The sequence below is a fragment of the Heterodontus francisci genome, chromosome 9, assembly GCF_036365525.1.
Source record: "Heterodontus francisci isolate sHetFra1 chromosome 9, sHetFra1.hap1, whole genome shotgun sequence".
Taxonomy (NCBI): domain Eukaryota; kingdom Metazoa; phylum Chordata; class Chondrichthyes; order Heterodontiformes; family Heterodontidae; genus Heterodontus; species Heterodontus francisci.
The window spans coordinates 12,858,283-12,876,542 of record NC_090379.1 but is presented as its reverse complement, the minus strand read 5'-3'; the positions used below and the strand labels follow the sequence as shown (position 1 = coordinate 12,876,542).

General features: G+C 44.0%; 1 protein-coding gene across 2 annotated transcripts in view; it reads right to left on the bottom strand.

The window, feature by feature from the left end:
- The window catches only part of LOC137373587 (epithelial cell adhesion molecule-like), a 36,660-nt gene that overhangs the window by 7,863 nt on the left and 10,537 nt on the right, over positions 1 to 18,260 (bottom strand). The window contains exons 5-8 of one of the 2 annotated variants that reach the window (XM_068038571.1): positions 17,449 to 17,512; positions 14,419 to 14,517; positions 3,865 to 4,047; positions 1,857 to 1,916 (exon numbers count right to left, since the gene is read on the bottom strand). In XM_068038571.1, coding sequence (XP_067894672.1) covers positions 1,857 to 1,916; positions 3,865 to 4,047; positions 14,419 to 14,517; positions 17,449 to 17,512 — 406 coding nt within the window. The remainder of the gene's footprint in view (positions 1 to 1,856; positions 1,917 to 3,864; positions 4,048 to 14,418; positions 14,518 to 17,448; positions 17,513 to 18,260) is intronic. The other variant, XM_068038572.1, reaches the window with a different exon arrangement.

Below are 18,260 nucleotides of genomic sequence, written 5' to 3'. Positions count from 1 at the left end.
ATGGCTTGGCCATGTGAGCCGCATGGAAGGTGGCAGGATCCCCAAAGACACATTGTACAGCGAGCTCGCCACTGGTATCAGACCCACCGGCCGTCCATGTCTCCGTTATAAAGACGTCTGCAAACGCGACATGAAATCGTGTGACATTGATCACAAGTCGTGGGAGTCAGTTGCCAGCATTCGCCAGAGCTGGCGGGCAGCCATAAAGACAGGGCTAAATTGTGGCGAGTCGAAGAGACTTAGTAGTTGGCAGGAAAAAAGACAGAGGCGCAAGGGGAGAGCCAACTGTGCAACAGCCCCAACAAACAAATTTCTCTGCAGCACCTGTGGAAGAGCCTGTCACTCCAGAATTGGCCTTTATAGCCACTCCAGGCGCTGCTTCACAAACCACTGACCACCTCCAGGCGCGTATCCATTGTCTCTCGAGATAAGGAGGCCCAAAAGAAAAAAGAAAGAAAATTTGCTCAGCCCAGTGTTTGCTCATCTTTGAGCTAATAAAGACCCATCACTATATTTTCATTACTTACATCGTATTTACAGCACGGAAACAGGCCATTCAGCCCAACTCGTCCATGCTGGTGTTTATGCTCCACACGAACATTCCCACCCTACTTCATCTAATCTTATCAGCATATCCTGCTGTTCCTTTCTCCCTCATGTGCTTATCTAGCTTCCCCTTATATGTATCTACACTATTCTGCTCAATTGCTCCTTGTGGTAGCGAGTTCCACATTCTAACCATTCTTTGGGTCAAGAAGTTTCGCCTGAATTCTCTGTTGGATTTATTGGTGGCTATCCTATGTTTATGGTCCCACACAAGTGGAAACATTTTCTCTCTACCTATCCTATCAAACCCTTTCATTTTAAAGACTGTTGTCAGGTCATCCCTCAGCCTTCCCTCTTTTATTCCCTCCCATGTTGGTGACGTACTCTCATCTGAAGAAATTAAGACAAGGTCTGATTAAAAAAAAGAGCTTCCTGCTGTAAACAAACTGCCTGTCCAACCGTTCCCTGATCCTGTCAAGGACAATGAGCTATATAATCTTTTCAGTTTTCATGTAACAACTTCTTCATGTCAAGCATCTGGTCAACCCATAGCCCATGGGCCTTTCAGTATTATTGAGCAAGAGTTCAAAGTGCCAAAACCCAGTAAAGAGGTGAGGTGAATCATTGTTGAGTTTTGGACGCCTGTAGGAAGAGGGGGAAAACTGAGGGAGGTAAACAGCTCTCCTGTTTTTGAGGTTTTGAACTAGATGATGATTTCAACACTGGGAGGATATAGGGGGAAGAATGCGTAGAGTCAGAGTATTTGTGACTTAAGTGGTTCAATAGAAGTTCAAGGATCAATGGCCATAGCAGAATTGATAAAACAGGGATGAGATGGTGAGAGAGCAGTCGGAGATTAGAAGTAAGTGAAGGACGACGAGCTTGAAAAGGCGTTGAAAGGGTCTCCCCAAATTTGGGAGCAGGATGGATGGACCTGGGCTTTATAGAGTTAGGAGATATTCCAGGAAAAAGAAGTGACGATCAAGATTTCTTGAGGGCAGATTTAACAACAGAAGAGATAGGGGACTCCATCTGAGATTGCAAATGGTTTTCAAACACTCACCTGTTTCCTTCCCCAAGCAGGATGTCAATGCCTCTTTAAAATACAACAAAATTGGAAAAATATCAAAGGTAGGATCAAACCTTATCTGAGCCAATCTTACACCAAGAGCCATTGGTGGGATAAGGGAGAAGGTCAGTTCTGCCATAAATACCCAGTCAGTCACGACTCTTAATTCCGGCCGAACTTGCATCTCAATGGCTCCAGTACTGGAGCACTCAAAGAATGGTTGATGTTTAAGGTACATCACCTCAATCACTTCAAACTGGATTCTCTGTCTGTCCTCTTTTGCTCTCCTTCTGACAACAACCTGCAATTAGACAATGTTATTAACAGTCAACATTTGATCATTTTCCTTTTCTTCCTCTCCATTTTCCCCTCTGAATCCTCTTGGTTATGTTGTGTTTTGTTGCTGAGGTATAATTCCCCACCCCCTGCTAATGGGTAAGATGCAGCTACCGACAGACCACGAAAGCGTCCCATCCATGTATATCAGGTTCCAAGGTCTGGCTGCCCTCCGACATCTCTGCTCCTCCGATTCTAGCCTCTTGTGCATCCTCAATTTTCATCGCTCCACCATTGGCGGCTTTGCCTTCAGCTGCCTTGGCCCTAAGCTCTGGAATTCTCTCATCTCTCTCCTTTAAGGCTCCTTAAAACCTACCTCTTTGACCAGGCTTTTGGTCCCACATCCTTATGTCTCATGTGGCATGGAGGCAATTTTTGTCCGAAAACACTCCTGTAAAGCATCTTGGGATATTTCACTATGGTAAAGGTGATGTATCAATGCAAGTTGTTGTTGAGAGAGGGAGACTGTTCCCAGCATCCCATCTGATGCTCCTACAAAAGGTCAGCGAGGGTCTGAGTTGCAGGTCAAATAAGTGGAGGGAAGCATCTAATTTTAAACTCAAACCAGTGGTTTGAAGGGTGAAGGACCCCTTTTCAAATGGACTCGCAATCACGGATCCCCAATCTAAATTATACTGCCGTATAATACTCATAAGTAAAGTGCTGCTTGTAAAGAGTGTTTTAATAATGCTTTTAAGAAAATAGGCAATTACTTAAGAGTAGCAATTTGAGGACAATTTCACTGATGTAGACAGTGATAAGTCAGACAAACCAGAGATAAAGGATAAGTGTGACTCCATGAACATCCTAGTGAATGTCAACTGAACTGTTTAATGTGGTTAAAGATTGCCTGTTTTGACGACATACCCAATCAATTCACAGATCGCATCCAATACAGACAGTTGTTACTCAAATCAGCCCTCTCATCATATTTGGATGTTTAACAGGCTCAAGGTACCTTATTTTAATTTTTAAAAAACAACTTCCTATAAACAGACGAGTTTCCTTCACTCCAGTTCTATAACAGAATACTCACTTGTATAATGTATCATTATTTTACAGACCTGTGCAAATCCTTAGCAGTTTCTCAGTGTTATTTAATCATTGAAGGAATTTACATCATTGCAACATTATTTAAGAAAAAAAACTGATAGCTTTTCCACGATTACAAGAAACGAACCAACAAGAGAATAATAAACAGACAATGCTGGAAATTCTCAGCAAACCGGGCAGCTTTGTAATGGTACTTGCTTGATACATAAATATCAGAGCAGTAGCTGGCCTCCGACTTCCTCTGCTCGCCTGCTGAATGTAATTGCGAGTCTCCCTGCTGAGAACCATGGCAGCTGAGACACCCATCACCACAAAGAAGGGCAAGTATTCAGGAATAAGCAACTTTTCAGCTAACTCCCATTAATTTATACAAAGCCGGTGGGTTGCCTTTTGCCTTTTCGCCCCATCCTTTCCCTTGTGTTTTTCTCTCTCTCACCTGCTAGAGAGATTATTTTGTGGACCCCTTGGAAAGTCTGTACCGACCCACAGGGTTCTGCGGACCCCAGTTTGAGAACCACTGTCTTAAAAAATGTACTCCCCGCCCCAAGAAGCTGCAGTTTTATTGGGGATCTCTGGTGGTCAGGTTTCCTGAAATTGATCATCTTTTGATAATTGTCTAGATTGGCTTGAATGATCTCCACTAACCCCCGACCTGTTTATTAAAACTAAATAAACTCTCTAACTCTCTGCTTACCTTTCCTCTTCTGAGCTTGTGTCCATGTCCATGAATATCCAGCAGAAACTCATTTAATGGACCAACTGAAGAAATCAGTAATGTGTTGGGAATCGGTAAGAACTGGTTTATCCGAGGATAACTGTCTATGCAGGATTGAGATGTTGGTGGGCACGATTGTACTTACAAATACTGCAATCCCCGTTAGGATAGCCAGTGCGATGATGATGATAATGGCAGCAAAACCGGGGGAAATGGTCTTCATGTTGATCCGAGGAGGCTCATTATCGAAGAACCAAACTTGTACCGACTCCCTCTCAACCTGCAGGCTCTTTCCGTCTACTTCCAGGGTGAATTTGTTCATCTTTAGCTGCAAAGTGAAGACATTGTTAAGAACAGCACGAGAAAAATGAATTGGGAGATTCATTTTGACACCTGAAGACCAACTCAAACCAGCTGGTTCCGACTTTTTCTTTTAAAAAGCACGCCGGAAAACGCCAAATCTGTCCGAAATTGGAAACTGCTGTTCCCGTTCCTAGCACCTGTCAGCTGTGAAACTGACAGTGCAATTTTTTTTAAAAGCTGGTCTGAAAGAAGAACCCAATGGGAGATTTCTCATCTCTGAAAAACATCCGCAGGCCAGATGGAAACTTTTGGCGGGCCGGATACTGGCCTGTGGGCCGTATGTTGGACAACCTTGCTCTATATCAATGACTTGGATGAAGAGACAAAATGTATGGTTGCTAAATTTGCTGATGACACAAAGGTAGGTAGGAGAGTAAGTTGTGAACAAGACATAAGGAGTCTGCCAAAGGATATAGTTTGATTAAGTGAGTAGGCAAAAATTTGGCAGATGGAGTATAATGTGGGAAAGTGTGAACTTGTCCACTTTGGCCAGAAGAATAGAAAAGCAGCATATTATTTAAATGGAGAGAGATTGCAGAACTCTGAGATGCAGACGGATCTGGGTGTCCCAGTACATGAAATACAAACAGTTAGAAAGCAGGTACAGCAAGTGAGTAAGAAGGCAAATGCAATGTTGACGTTTATTGCAAGGGGAATGGAATATAAAAGTAGGGAAGTTTTGCTACAGTTGTACAGGGCATTGGTGAGACCACATCTAGAGAATTGTGCACAGTTTTGGTCTCCTTACTTAAGAAAGGGTATAACTGCATTGGAAGCAGTTCAGAGAAGATTCACTCAACTGATTCCTGGGATCAGAGGGTTATAGTTTAGTTTAGAGATACAGCACTGAAACAGGCCCTTCGGCCCACTGAGTCTGCCGACCATCAACCACCCATTTATACTGATCCTACACTAATCCCATATTCCTACCACATCCCCACCTGTCGCTATATATTTCCCTACCACCTACCTATACTAGGGACAATTTATAATGGCCAATTAACCTATCAACCTGCAAGTCTTTGGCATGTGGGAGGAAACCGGAGCACCTGGAGGAAACCCACGCAGACACAGGGAGAACTTGCAAACTCCGCACAGGCAGTACCCAGAATCGAACCTGGGTCCCTGGAGCTGTGAGGCTGCGGTGCTAACCACTGCGCCACTGTGCCGCCCTTATCTTATGAGGAAAGGTTGGATCTGTATTCATTGGAGTTTAGAAGAATGAGAGGTGATCTTATTGAAACATACAAGATCCTGAGGGGACTTGGCAGGGTGGATGCTGAAAGGATGTTTCCCCTTGTGGGAGAGACTAGAACTAGGGGTCACAGTTTAAAAATAAGGGTCTCCCATTTAAGACAGAGATAAAGAGAAACATTTTCTCTGATGGTCATGAGTCTGTGGAACTCTCTTCCCCAGAGAGTGGTGGGGGCCCAGGTCATTGAATGTTTTTAAGGCAGAGGTAGACAGATTCTTGACAAACAAGGGAGTCAAAGGGTATCAGGGGTAGGCAGGAAAGTGGAGTTGAGTCCACAGTCAGATCAGCCATGGTCTTATAGATTGGCAGGGCAGGCTCGAGGGGCCGAATCGCCTACTGCTCCTAGTTTGGATTGGTCTTTAAAGCAGTCTCTATTTTAGGGTGTTTTGTTGTAGTTCTTCAGTACATCAAAATAAGTATCTGGTCTATTCTGAGTGGACAGCCAGTTCAATTGACCAATCAAGCTTCGCAATTGCGCTGTCTCTTCTTTAGATATCATCTTTCTGTGATAACCGAGTGTGATTAACTGGGAGGGGAGTAATGCTGTCTCAAGAATATTCTTAATTTAAAGTTATTCCAGACCTACTCTGCTTAATATTTAAACCAATGTATTTTAAAAACCGCACAAGCATGATTCCAATTTTTAAATTCTGTCCTAAATAACACATTTCTCAAATTCTGTAGTACCACCCCGTAAGAAATCATCAACATGCATCATGAAGATGTCTCAAAGTTTTCCTTTATGATACTAATAAAACAAAGTGGGATCTGCTTTTAGTTGAACACAACCTATTTTCAACAAAACAGATCTCACTGAGAAATACCACACCCTAGAAGCATTATTCAGTCCACAGACGCATTTGTTTAGTTTCCGTAGTTTTACTTCTGCATCTGCTGTCTCTTTGGACGGTTTCAGAAACACTTCTCTCTGAAAAGTATCATCTTGCAGAAATGTGGCTTTTATGTCGATTGATCTACACTCCCATGAATATGTGGCCAAAAGAACGAAAAAGATTTTTACATTACTTTTCCAGCTGTGGGAGAGTGCACGCTCACATCTGTATCACCTAATCAAACCCCTCACAACTAGCCTCACTTTAGCCTTATAAATCCTATCTGCAAGGACCTTTTCAGTACAAATCCCTTAATGTGACTGTCCCTTATCTGGTACCTCAGAATAAACACCAAACTACCTAACCCCTTTGCTTTGCCTCTCTTATTAGTTTATCCTCAAGTTTATTGGCAGCCACCAAAACCTCACGATCATGAGGGCTTCTGTTGTGAGACTGTTCAATGGCTTTTATTTCATTGTGTAATCGATTCAAGCTCAGGCCTCTACTTCTACTTTTATGTCTGTAGGGTCTATTACTGTGAGATCTCTCTCTTGCACTGTCAGAGGCTTTCTCATTTTCTGATACAAGACTCACTTCTGGACTCATTATCACTACTGGTACTGTGCTTTCTTACTCTCCACTCTTTCACCCCATTCTGCCAGTCTATGGACCTTGCTTCTTGGCTATGATCCTGAACATTCAGCCAATATTTAAACTTACCTGTAGCTTTTCCTGCAAGTCCCACAATTGTCACATCCCTCCATTCATAGATCCCTCTGGAATATATGTCACCTGTGTACCCCCTGTGGGCAATTCACCTGTGGATGTGATAGCTCTGTCACATTCACTCACATCCAGCCCTTGATCTACCACGTTCTGTTCCTCTCGACTCTCCTCAAAAAAAATGAGCATTTGAGGTACAAGGTGCTATGTTTACTTCTAGCAACTGCTCAGAGTCCAAGATTTTGCAACTAATTCCGATTAATTGTGAGGAATGAACCTTAACAGCTTGATTGCCATGTTTGATAAGTACTGTCTTACTGTCACAACTTATTACTTTGCCAGTGTCTTTCCATTTCCTATGACTCTTTTATAGTATACTAAATCTCCTGGATTGAACACGGTCTCAGATGCTCTAATAAAATGCCTCTGTACTCCATGAATTTTCTGATACATTAGCCTTGATAAAAGCTTGTCTCCTGCATGCAAAGCAAGTAAATGCTCAGAAAAAAATGGCACTAATAGTATCTTCTACAGCAGGAAGATTATAACAAAGAACAGAAGATATTTTGACATTTCGATCATAAACTAGCTGGTAAATATTGTGTCCTTCAACCATCTACAGAGCATGATCTGCCTATGCTAGCGCAGTTGACAATATACACTCTGGTCAATTCGCTAAAACTTTATATACTATGTCATCAATCAGTGCATGATTCTTTTCACAAAGACCATTGCTAAAAGGGCTCTAAGCTGCAGTATTTATGACAATGATATTCATTTTCTTAACATATAACTCAACTCTACACCATTATCAGCCAAAGAAAATGCTGTGACCCAAGTCCCGTCCCTATCCATTTTTCTATAATTTTATTTATAAGAACTTTCTTCTCCTTGCTGTTTATTAGTGTAGAAATACTAAATCTCAGAGTCAGGTCAATAACATGTAGGATGAAAACATTTCTGTCTTTGTCCCATACCTTTAGATCCATGGCAACTACCTCATTAAAGTCACATGCCAATGGAAGGCTTACAATGGGACATGGCGGCATCCTATGATACTTTATTTTTATTACAGATTTCACAGCCTCTTCTATTAGCCTCATATGCTGCTCATCAACTGCAATTGCATATGGTGAGAAACATCAGTTTTTGTTAAGGAGATACAATACTGTCCTGACTGGGTAAACTGCAGATCGACTGATTTCCCCTCATCATGCTCCATATCAAGTTTCGTTTCTGCCTTTTTTCATAGAAGGTTTACTCAACAGCAAAGGTATCTCACTACAGACTACATCAGCACTTATAAAATGGTTTAGCCCAGCTAATTTACATGGAGTTAGCCCTCTTTTGAGTGGTCTCAACGTGTCATCGGCAAACCTAAAGCAAATAGTACTTGTACATTCCTTAACCTTATGTTGATCCCAATCACTTACCAATGTTTTTTGCAGCACCTGTGGAAGAGTCTGTCACTCTAGAATTGGCCTTTATAGCCACTCCAGGCGCTGTTCCACAAACCACTGACCACCTCCAGGCGCTTACCCATTGTCTCCAGAGACAAGGAGGCCAAAGAATAACCCCACATACCATTGAAGTACATGTACTATCTACTGAAGGAGTACACAGTACACAGGAACACAAGAAGTAGGAGCAGGAGTAGACCATATAGCCCATTGAGCCTGCTCCACTATTCAATATGATCATGGCTGATCTTAGGCTTCAACTCCACTTGCCCGCCCACTCGTTGTATCCCTCAATTTCCTGAGAGACTAAAATATCTGTCTATCCCAGCCTTAAATGTATTCAACGATGGAGCATCCACAAGCCTCTGGGGTAGAGAATTCCAAAAATTCCTTTGAGTGAAGTAATTCCTCCTCATCTCAGTCCTAATTGATTGGCCCCTTATCCTGAGACTGGGCTCCCGTGATTCCCTCACCAACGGAAACAATCTCTCAGTGTCTACCCTATCCAGCCGCTTCAGAACCTTGTATGTTTCAATGAGATCACCTCTCATTGACTCCAGAGAATACAGGTCCAATTTACTCAGTCTCTCATCACAGGACAACCCCCTCATCCCAGGGACCAATATAGTGAACCTTCACTGTACTGCCTCCAATGCAAGTATATCCTTTCTTAAATATGGAGACCAAAACTGAACACAGTGCTCCAAATATGGTCTCACCAAAACCCTGTACAATTGCAGCAAGACATTTATTCCTGTACTCTAATCCCCTTGCAATAACCCTGTGACTAACATATTCTCCATATAAACTCCTTGTGACCGGTATAATTTATTTGGATTCATCATTACATTCATCTGCTTCCTCATAACTATTTTCTTCATGTGTCATTTCAAAGATCCTGCCTCTTCACTCTGGACAATTTACCACACTATGATACTTAGAGACACATCTAAAGCATCTATTAACCTCTGCATGGGCATTGCTGCAATTCATTCGCCCATTATTACTGGTTCCAGTTTCATTTTCTGCTGATCTAACTGGATTTACTATACGTGTTTTCATCACCATTCCGCCTGTCTTTAATTCTTCCATTACATTGACACCTGCGTTCAGTAACTGCAATATTTTGAAACTTGGTAACCATCAAGCCTTCTATTCTTGGTGTCACAGCAGAATGCCTCATTTATCCCATGAAGACTGACGCCTTAAAAAATTCTATCATGAGGAAAATATCTTTTCACCCAGAGCGTAGTGGGTGTCTGGAATCCACTGCCCGGATCAGTGTTGGAGGCAGAGACCCTCAACTCATTTAAAAGGTACCTGGACATGCACTTGAAGTGCTGTAACCTGCGAGGCTACAGACCAGGCGCTGGGGGATTAGAATGAGCGGCTAGTTTTTTAAGCTGGCGCGCACACGATGGGCTGAATGGCCTCTTTCTGTGCCGTAACTTTTCTATGGTTCTAATTTCCTGGGGAAACACATCTGATCTAATGGAATCTCCTTCTCTGAGGACTGGACGCCCATTAGGACCACTTGCCGGTCCATATGAGATATCTTAGCACAATCTAGTAATTGAAACACTTGTACTTCTGGGATCCCCAACTTGAACTCTGTCAATCTTTTGGACAATTTATTAAAGTCCATGATCTACTCTTCCGTGGAATGACCCTCTGTTTTCCGAAAGTTACCAAATTCTGACCAGGCCACATAGATACTAAACAGGTCCTCTTTCTTGTAGATTTCATCCAGGAATTCTATTCGAGAGCCCAAACCTTCATCATTATCGAACTGAGAAGCATCCAACTCAGAAACAACTTTAATTCTAATCTTGTTTCTTGTAGGAAGCGAGGCCAAGGTCAGGTCTCGTTTTTTTTTTGGTAAAGTAGTAACAAGTAAAATTATCGAGGTTTTTCCACTGATCATATGAGCCTGACAACTTAAACTTGCTTTCTGCCATTTCTACAATGGCCACACTAGGATTTTAATTCTGTGTCTGGAGAAAAAAAAAAAGCATCTTAGTTTCCAACTTTCACCTTTAGGCAACCATCCTCTGCTACCATGTTAGAGCTCGGATAAACAAACGCTGAAAGACAGAAGTGGTCTTTAACAATTACAAGCTTTTATTTATAGAGACACACATTGTGCACCTCCAACCAACAACCCCTCTTTCAGTCTGCCCCTGTATATATGAGCACAGGTGAGGCCCCAGGTTATACCCACCACCTGAATACGATTAAACAACCAATTGATATGCTATTAACAGACCTCTGTTGTCTGGTCACCACCATTGTCAAAAGCCACCGGTACCGTGGGGAGCACCTGTACCACACAGGACTGCAGCAGTTCAAGAAGATGTCTCACCAACACAACCACCTACAAAAGGGCAACTCGGGGACTGTGTAATAAACGCCGGCCTTGCCAGCGATGCCCACTTCCTGAGAATGACCAACTAGTTCAAACCGCATCTTGTGGCCAGACTGCAGGACATGAGCACAAACATAAAGGAGAAGAGGATGTAGGTTGAGGAGCAGTGAGTGATCAGCTGATGCTGCTCTCCTTTCCTATTAGTCAAGCACTGCCCAGTAGGCACTTTCTCTCCATCTCCGTTTCTCAATATAATCTCGTCTCCATATTATAAAAAAAACTGAAAAAGTTGCAAAAAAGATGCACAAGGACGGTACCAGAACTGAGAGGTTATAACTATCAGGGAAGTTTGAACAGACTGGGACTCTTTTCCCTAGAAGTTTGAGAGTTGACCTGCTAGAGGTCATTAAGATTATGAAGGGGTTTGATATGATAGATATAGAGAGATAATGTTGGGAGAGAGACCAAAACTAGGGGCCATAAATATGATAGGTACTAACAAATCCAATGGGGAATTCAGGAGAAATGTTTTTACCCAGACAGTGGTTAGAACGTGGAACTTGTTACCACAGGGAGTAGTTGAGGTAACTAACACAGATGTATTTAAGAAGAAGCTAGATAATGACATGAGGGAGAAAGGAATATGGAAGGATATGCTGCTGGGGTTAGATGAAGTGGGATGCGAGGAGGCTCATGTGGAGCATAAACACTGGCATGGACCAGTTGGTCCAAATGGCCTATATCTGTGCTGGGAATTCTATGTTTTTGGTATTTGCTGTTGGGATGTGGGCATCACTGGCCAGGCCAGCATTTATTACCCATCCCTAATTGCCCTTGAGAAGGTGGTGGTGAACTGCCTTCTTGAACCGCTGCAGTCCTTGTGGGGTAGGTACACCCACAGTGCTGTTAGGAAGGGATTTCCAGGATTTTGACTCCGTGACAGTGAAGGAATGGCGATATAGTTCCAAGTCAGAATGGTGTGTGGCTTGGAGGGGAACTTGCAGGTGGTGGTGTTCCCAAACATCTGCTGCTTTTGTCCTTCTAGGTGGTAGAGTTCATGGGTTTGGAAGGTGCTTTGAGGAAGCCTTGGTGAGTTGCGGCAGTACATCTTGTAGAGGGTACACACAGCTGCCACTGTGTGTGGTGGTGGAGGGAGTGAATATTTAAGGTGGTGGATGGAGTTCCAATCAAGCGGGCTGCTTTGTCCTGGATGGTTCTTGAATGTTGTTGGAGCTACTCATCCAGGTAAATGAAGTATATTCCATCACGCTCCTCACTTGTGCCTTTGTAGATGGTGGACAGACCTTTGGGCAGTCAGAAGGTGAGTTACTCGCCACAGAATTCCCAGACTCTGACCTGCTCTTGTAGCCACAGCATTTATCTGGCTGGTCCTGTTCAATTTCTGGTCAATGGTAATCCCCAAGATGTTGATAGTGGGAGATTCAACGATGATAATGCCATTGAAAGTGAAGGGGAGATGGTTAGATTCTCTCTTGTTGGTGAGGGTCATTGCCTGGCACTTGTGGGGCATGAATGTTACTTGCCACTTATCAGCATATGAATGTTGTCCAGGTCTTGCTGCATGCAGGTATGAACTGCTTTAGTATCTGAGGAGTTGCAAACGGTGCTGAACACTGTGAAATCATCAGCGAACATCCCTACTTCTGACATGATGGAGGGAAGGTCATTGATAAAGCAGCTGAAGATGGTTGGACTTAGGACGCTACCCTGAGGAACTCCTGCAGTGATGTCCTGGGGCTGAGATGATTGACCTCCAACAACCACAACCATCTTCCTTTGCGCTAGGTAACTCCAACCAGTGGAGAGTTTTCCCCTTGATTCCCCATTGACTCCAATTTTGCTAGGTCTCCTTTATGTCATCATCAGTCAAATGCTGCCTTGATGTCAAGGGCAGTTACTCTCGCCTCACCTCTGGAATTCAGCTTTTTTGTCCATGTTCGGACCAAGGCTGGAATGAGGTCAGGAACTGAGTGGCCCTGGCAGAACCCAAACTGAGCATCGGTAGCAGGTTATTGCTGTGTAAGTGCTGCTTGATAGCACTGTCGACAACACCTTCTATCACTTTGCTGATGATCAGGAGTAGACTGATGGAGCGGTAATTGGCCGGGTTGGACTTGTCCTGCTTTTTATGGACAGGACATACCTGGGCAATTTTCCCCATTGCCTGGTAGATGCCAGTGTTGTATCTGTACTGGAACAGCAAGACTAGGGGCGCGGCAAGTTCTGAAGCACAGGTCTTCAGTACTATTGCCAGAATATTGTCGAGGCCCACAGCCTTTGCAGTATCCAGTGCCTTTAGCCATTTCTTGCTATGACATGGAATGAATCAAATTGACTGAAGCTGGCATCTATGATGCCGGGGACCTCAGAGGAGGCCGAGTTGGATCATCCATTTGGCACTTCTGGCTGAAGATTGTTGCAAAAGCTTCAGCCTTGTCTTTCGCACTGATGTGCTGGGCTCTCCCATCATTGAGGATGGGGATATTTGTGGAGCCACCTCCTCCAGTTAGTTGTTTAATTGTCCACCGCCATTCAGGACTGGATGTGGCAGGACTACAGAGCTTACATCGGATCTGTTGGTTGTGGGATCGTTTAGCTCTGTCAAGAACATGCTGCTTCTGCTGTCTAGCATGCAAGTAGTCCTGTGCTGTAGCTTCACGAGGCTGACATGAGTGTAGGTTTTTCCTTCTTGTTGATTCTCCCACCACCTGCCGCAGACCCATTCTAGCAGCAATGTCCTTCAGGATCTGGCCAGCATGGTCAGTTTAGATATTACTGATCCACTCTTGGTGATGAACATTGAAGTCACCCACCCAGAGTACATTCTGAGCCCTTGCTATCCTTAGTGCTTCCTCCAATGGTGATCAACATGGAGAAGAATTGTTTCATCAGCTGAGGGAGGGCGGTAGGTGGTAATCAGCAGTAGGTTTCCTTACCCATGTTTGACCCGATGCCATGAGACTTTGAGGGGTCCAGAGTCAATGTTGAGAACTCCCTCCTAGCTCTATGCCACTGTGCCACCACCTCTGGTGGATCTGTCCTGTTGGTGGGACAAGACATACCCAGGGATGGTGATGGAGGAGTCTGGGACATTGGCTGTAAGGTATGATTTGGTGAGTATGACTGTGTCAAGCTGTTGCTTGACTAGTCTGTGGGACAGCTCTCCCAATTTTGGCACAAATCCCCAGGGTTGACTGGGTAGGGTGTGCCTTGATTGTTTCCAGTGCCAATTTGATGCCAGTAGTCCATCTGGTTTCATTCATATTTGAATTTTCTGCAGTGGTTTGATACAACTGAGTGGCTTGCTAGGCCATTTCAGAGGGCAGTTAAGGGTCAACCACATTGTTGTGTCTGGAATCACATGTAGACCACACCAGGTAAAGACAGTAGATTTCCTTCCCTAAAGATCATTAGTGAATCAGATGGGTTTTTCTGGCAATCTGGTAGTTTTATGATCATCGTTACCGAGAATAATTTTTTATTCCAGATTTATTAATGAATTGAATTTAAATTCCCCAGCTGCTGTGGTGGGATTTGAACTCATGTTTCTAGAGCATTAGTCTGGGCGTCTGGATTACTAGTCCAACAGCATTACAACTATGCTACTGTTCCCGTACATGGTAGCAAAATAGAAAGGTAGAGGTGTGAGCTGGGAAGGAGAGCCAGGGGCCGTACTCACGTCTCTCTCAATGTAGTAGGCGACTGTGGAGATGTCAGTCGGGTCTTTTGTCCCATTCTCACCGAGTCGAATGCAGATTTCCCTGGATATCTCGTGGACCTATTGTCGAAAGGATAGGGAGACAGATGATCAGTTCTACTGGGTGGCCATGTCCTTGCTAATTAGTGCCAGTGTCTGGAAGTATAACTGTGGTCCACAGGGTGCTATAACTACCTTCCAGCCAATTCCTTAAATCTTGATCGAAGTTCTTGGTGGTGGTGGGTTGTGGTTGGTGGGTTTGGGGGGGTGGGAGGTGGGGGGGGGGGCAGGGAGATGGTCGGGGGTCGGTGTGGGTGGGGTTTAGCTTGGACAAACCTCCACTCTATCTTTTTGGATTTTTTCCCTTATTTGTCACTTGCCTGGACTATCTGTTAGGATACTGGATTAATAATTCATATCCCACCATGACAATTTGTGAGTTTGAATTCAGCTTTTCACAAACTAAATAACTCCTGAATAAAAAGCTAGTGTCAGTAACAGTGACTGAGAGGATTGTTGCAAAAACCCAGCTGATTCACTAATGTCCTTCAGCGAAGGAAATCTGCCATCCTTACCTGGTCTGGCCTACATATGACTCAGTCTCCACCGCAAAGTGGTTGACTTTGAACTGCCCTCTCAAGTGGCCTAGCAAGGCACTCAGTATCAAAACCACTACAAAATAATGGTTGGGAAGCATAAAACCACTTGGGATCCCTCAGCTTCGATCTTGCAGCATTGTGGGATTACCTTCACCACCGCCTTCTCAAGGGAAACTAGGGATGGGCAATAAATGCTGGCCTAGCCAATGAAGCCCACATCCCCAGAATTCATTAAAAAAGTAAAAATTCAGGATGAACATCTTTACTCAAAGAGTAGTAACAATGTTTTTTTTTAAATGACCGTACTCAGGAAAGCATGAATATAACTTGCTCCAACAGTGCTCAATACATTTATTTATTTATTTAGAGATACAGCGCTGAAACAGGCCCTTCGGCCCACCGAGTCTGTGCCAACCATCAACCACCCATTTATACTAATCCTACACTAATCCCATATTCCTACCACATCCCCACCTGTCCCTATATTCTCCTACCACCTACCTATACTAGGGGCAATTTATAATGGCCAATTTACCTATCAACCTGCAAGTCTTTTGGCTGTGGGAGGAAACCGGAGCACCCGGAGGAAACCCACGCAGACACAGGGAGAACTTGCAAACTCCACACAGGCAGTACCCAGAATCGAACCCGGGTCCCTGGAGCTGTGAGGCTGCGGTGCTAACCACTGCGCCGCCCTCATCTTCTAAGTGACAGCCCAGATTCACCTGGGACCACCCAGACGTGACATTTCCCTCCAAGCCTCCCGCCCTCAGCACTTCTCTGTTCAGCTCATTGAACATACCATTGAGGTATTCAGTGGATCAATTCCCGGAGGTGTATCTGCCATCGTTTAAAGACATCACAACAACAACTTACATTAATATAGCACCTTTAACATAAAAAAAAATTCCAAGGTCCTTCACAAGAATGTTATCAAACAAAATTTGATACAGAGCTACATAAGGGGATATCAAGGCAGGTGACAAAAGCTTGGTCAAATAGGTCGGTTTTAAGGAGCACCCTAAAAGAGGAAAGGGAGGCGGAGAGGTTTAGGGAGGGAATTCCAAAGCTTAGGGTCTTGGCAGCTGAAGGCACAGCCGCCAATGTTGGAGCGATAAAAATCAAGGATGCTCAAAAGGCCAAAACTGGAGGAGCGCAGAGATCTCAGAGGGCTGTAGAACTGGAGGAGATTACAGACTTGGGATTACATGGAGGAAAACAAGGATGTGAATTTTAAAATCAAGGCATTGTTTAACCAGGAGTCAACGTACATCGGCGAGGACAAAGAGGTGATGGATGAACAGGATTTGGTCTGAGATAGGATACGGGCAGCGGAGTTTTGTATGACCTCAAGTTTAAGAAGGGTAGATCTTAAGAGGCTAGCCAGGAGTACATTGTAATGGTTAAGTCTAGAGGCAACAAAGGCATGGATGAGGGTTTCAGCAGCAGATGAGCTGAGGCAGGGGCGAAGTTGGGCAATGTTATGGAGGTGGAAACAGGTAGTTTTAGTGATGGCATGAATGTATGGTCAGAAACTCATCTCAGGGTCAAATATGACACCAAGGTTGTGAACAGACTGGTTTAATCTCAGACTGTTGTCAAGTAGAGGGATTGAGTCGGGAGCTAGGGAACGGCGTTTGTGGCGGGGACTGAAAACAATGGCTTCAGTTTTGGCAATATTTAACTGGAGAAAATTTTTTTCTTATCCGGTACTGGATGTCAGACAAGCAGTCTGATAATTTAGCAACAGTGGAGGAGTCGAGAGATGTCTTGGTGAGGTAGAGCTAACTGACTGTAGTCAACGTTGGAGGAGGATGGTGCCGTCAACTGTATTGAGGGTTGGAGATAGGTTGAGCAGGATGAGGAGGGATAGTTTATCACATAGGATGACATTTGTGATTTAGATAAAGGTTCAACCATAAGGGAAGAAAAGTACAGCCCAAGAAGGATTTTTGAAGTGTAATAACCTGGACGGCCAATTTGCATATTGCAAGCTCCCACAAACAGCAATGTGATAAATGATCAGATTATCATCTTTGGTGATATTGGCTGAAGGATGATCATTGGCTAGGACATCGGGATGAACTCCTCTGCTCTTCTTCAAAATAGTGTCGTGGGATCTTTTACCTCCATCTGAGAGAGCAGACGGCACCTTGGTTTAATGTCTCATCCAAAAGACAGCACCTCTGACACTGCAGCGCTCCCTCAGTACTGCACTGAGAGCATCAGCCGGGATTGTGTTCTCAAGTCTCTAGAGTAGAACTTTAACCTACAACCTTTTGACTCAGAGGCGAGAGGCCCTTTTTTGGGCGGAGTTGTTTGAGGAATCGATGTTGGCCAGGACAACAGGAGAACACCCTACGCTTCCTTGAATAGTAAGACAGGATCTCCAGGTTAGGGATCAGATACTTGCCTTGATCTCCAGGATCTGAGTTGCCTTTAGCGTGTACTCTTTAACCAACTTAATAGCCACTTTCCTGAAACACAAGAAATAAGTTACCTTCCTAACGACTACATTTAATTTTTCAATGACTAGTTTTGAAAGGAATTTAATTTTGAGCAATAGAATATTTCTCTTTAGATATGCAAGTTTGGACTGGCGACTGTAACACTCCTGTTTATAGAAGGAGAGAAAGATGAACCATGTAATGATAGACCAGTTAGTCCAAAATCAGCTGTGCAAATCCCTAGAATCCAAAATTTGTGATTGATTTCAACAGGACAAGAAGTGGGGAATGGATGAGAGGTCTGAGTTAGGGGAACTCGGACAAGCAGCCATTACTATGTGGCTTCATGTTATGGATCTCACCATTTCTCACACCAACTATCCCTGATGACAGAGTGCATGAGAGTTAAGCTGTAGCCCGTCAGCAGGCAGTCTGTTGGGTGGGACTGTGCCTACCAGAAACTGGGATGAGCCTGTCCAACCTCATTTCTTGTAGGACCCAACATCCAACTGAAAGGAGGTGCCGTCCTGTCAGTCTGGGCCAGGTTCATCCTTCCTGTGCTACCCAAAACAGAGGCCTCTGATTGGACAAGCATTATGTCACCAGACATGCATGTGCATTGACAATTTGAAGATGGTGAGGATCCCATGCACACAGCAGATCACTGGCCAAGTCTGAGAAGGGTCCATGTACTTCCCTACATGGTCAGGCCTCAGTTTCAATTGCGTCATTGATTCCATCTCAGTCCCTGTGCAAAGAACGTGATGGGTGGGTGGGA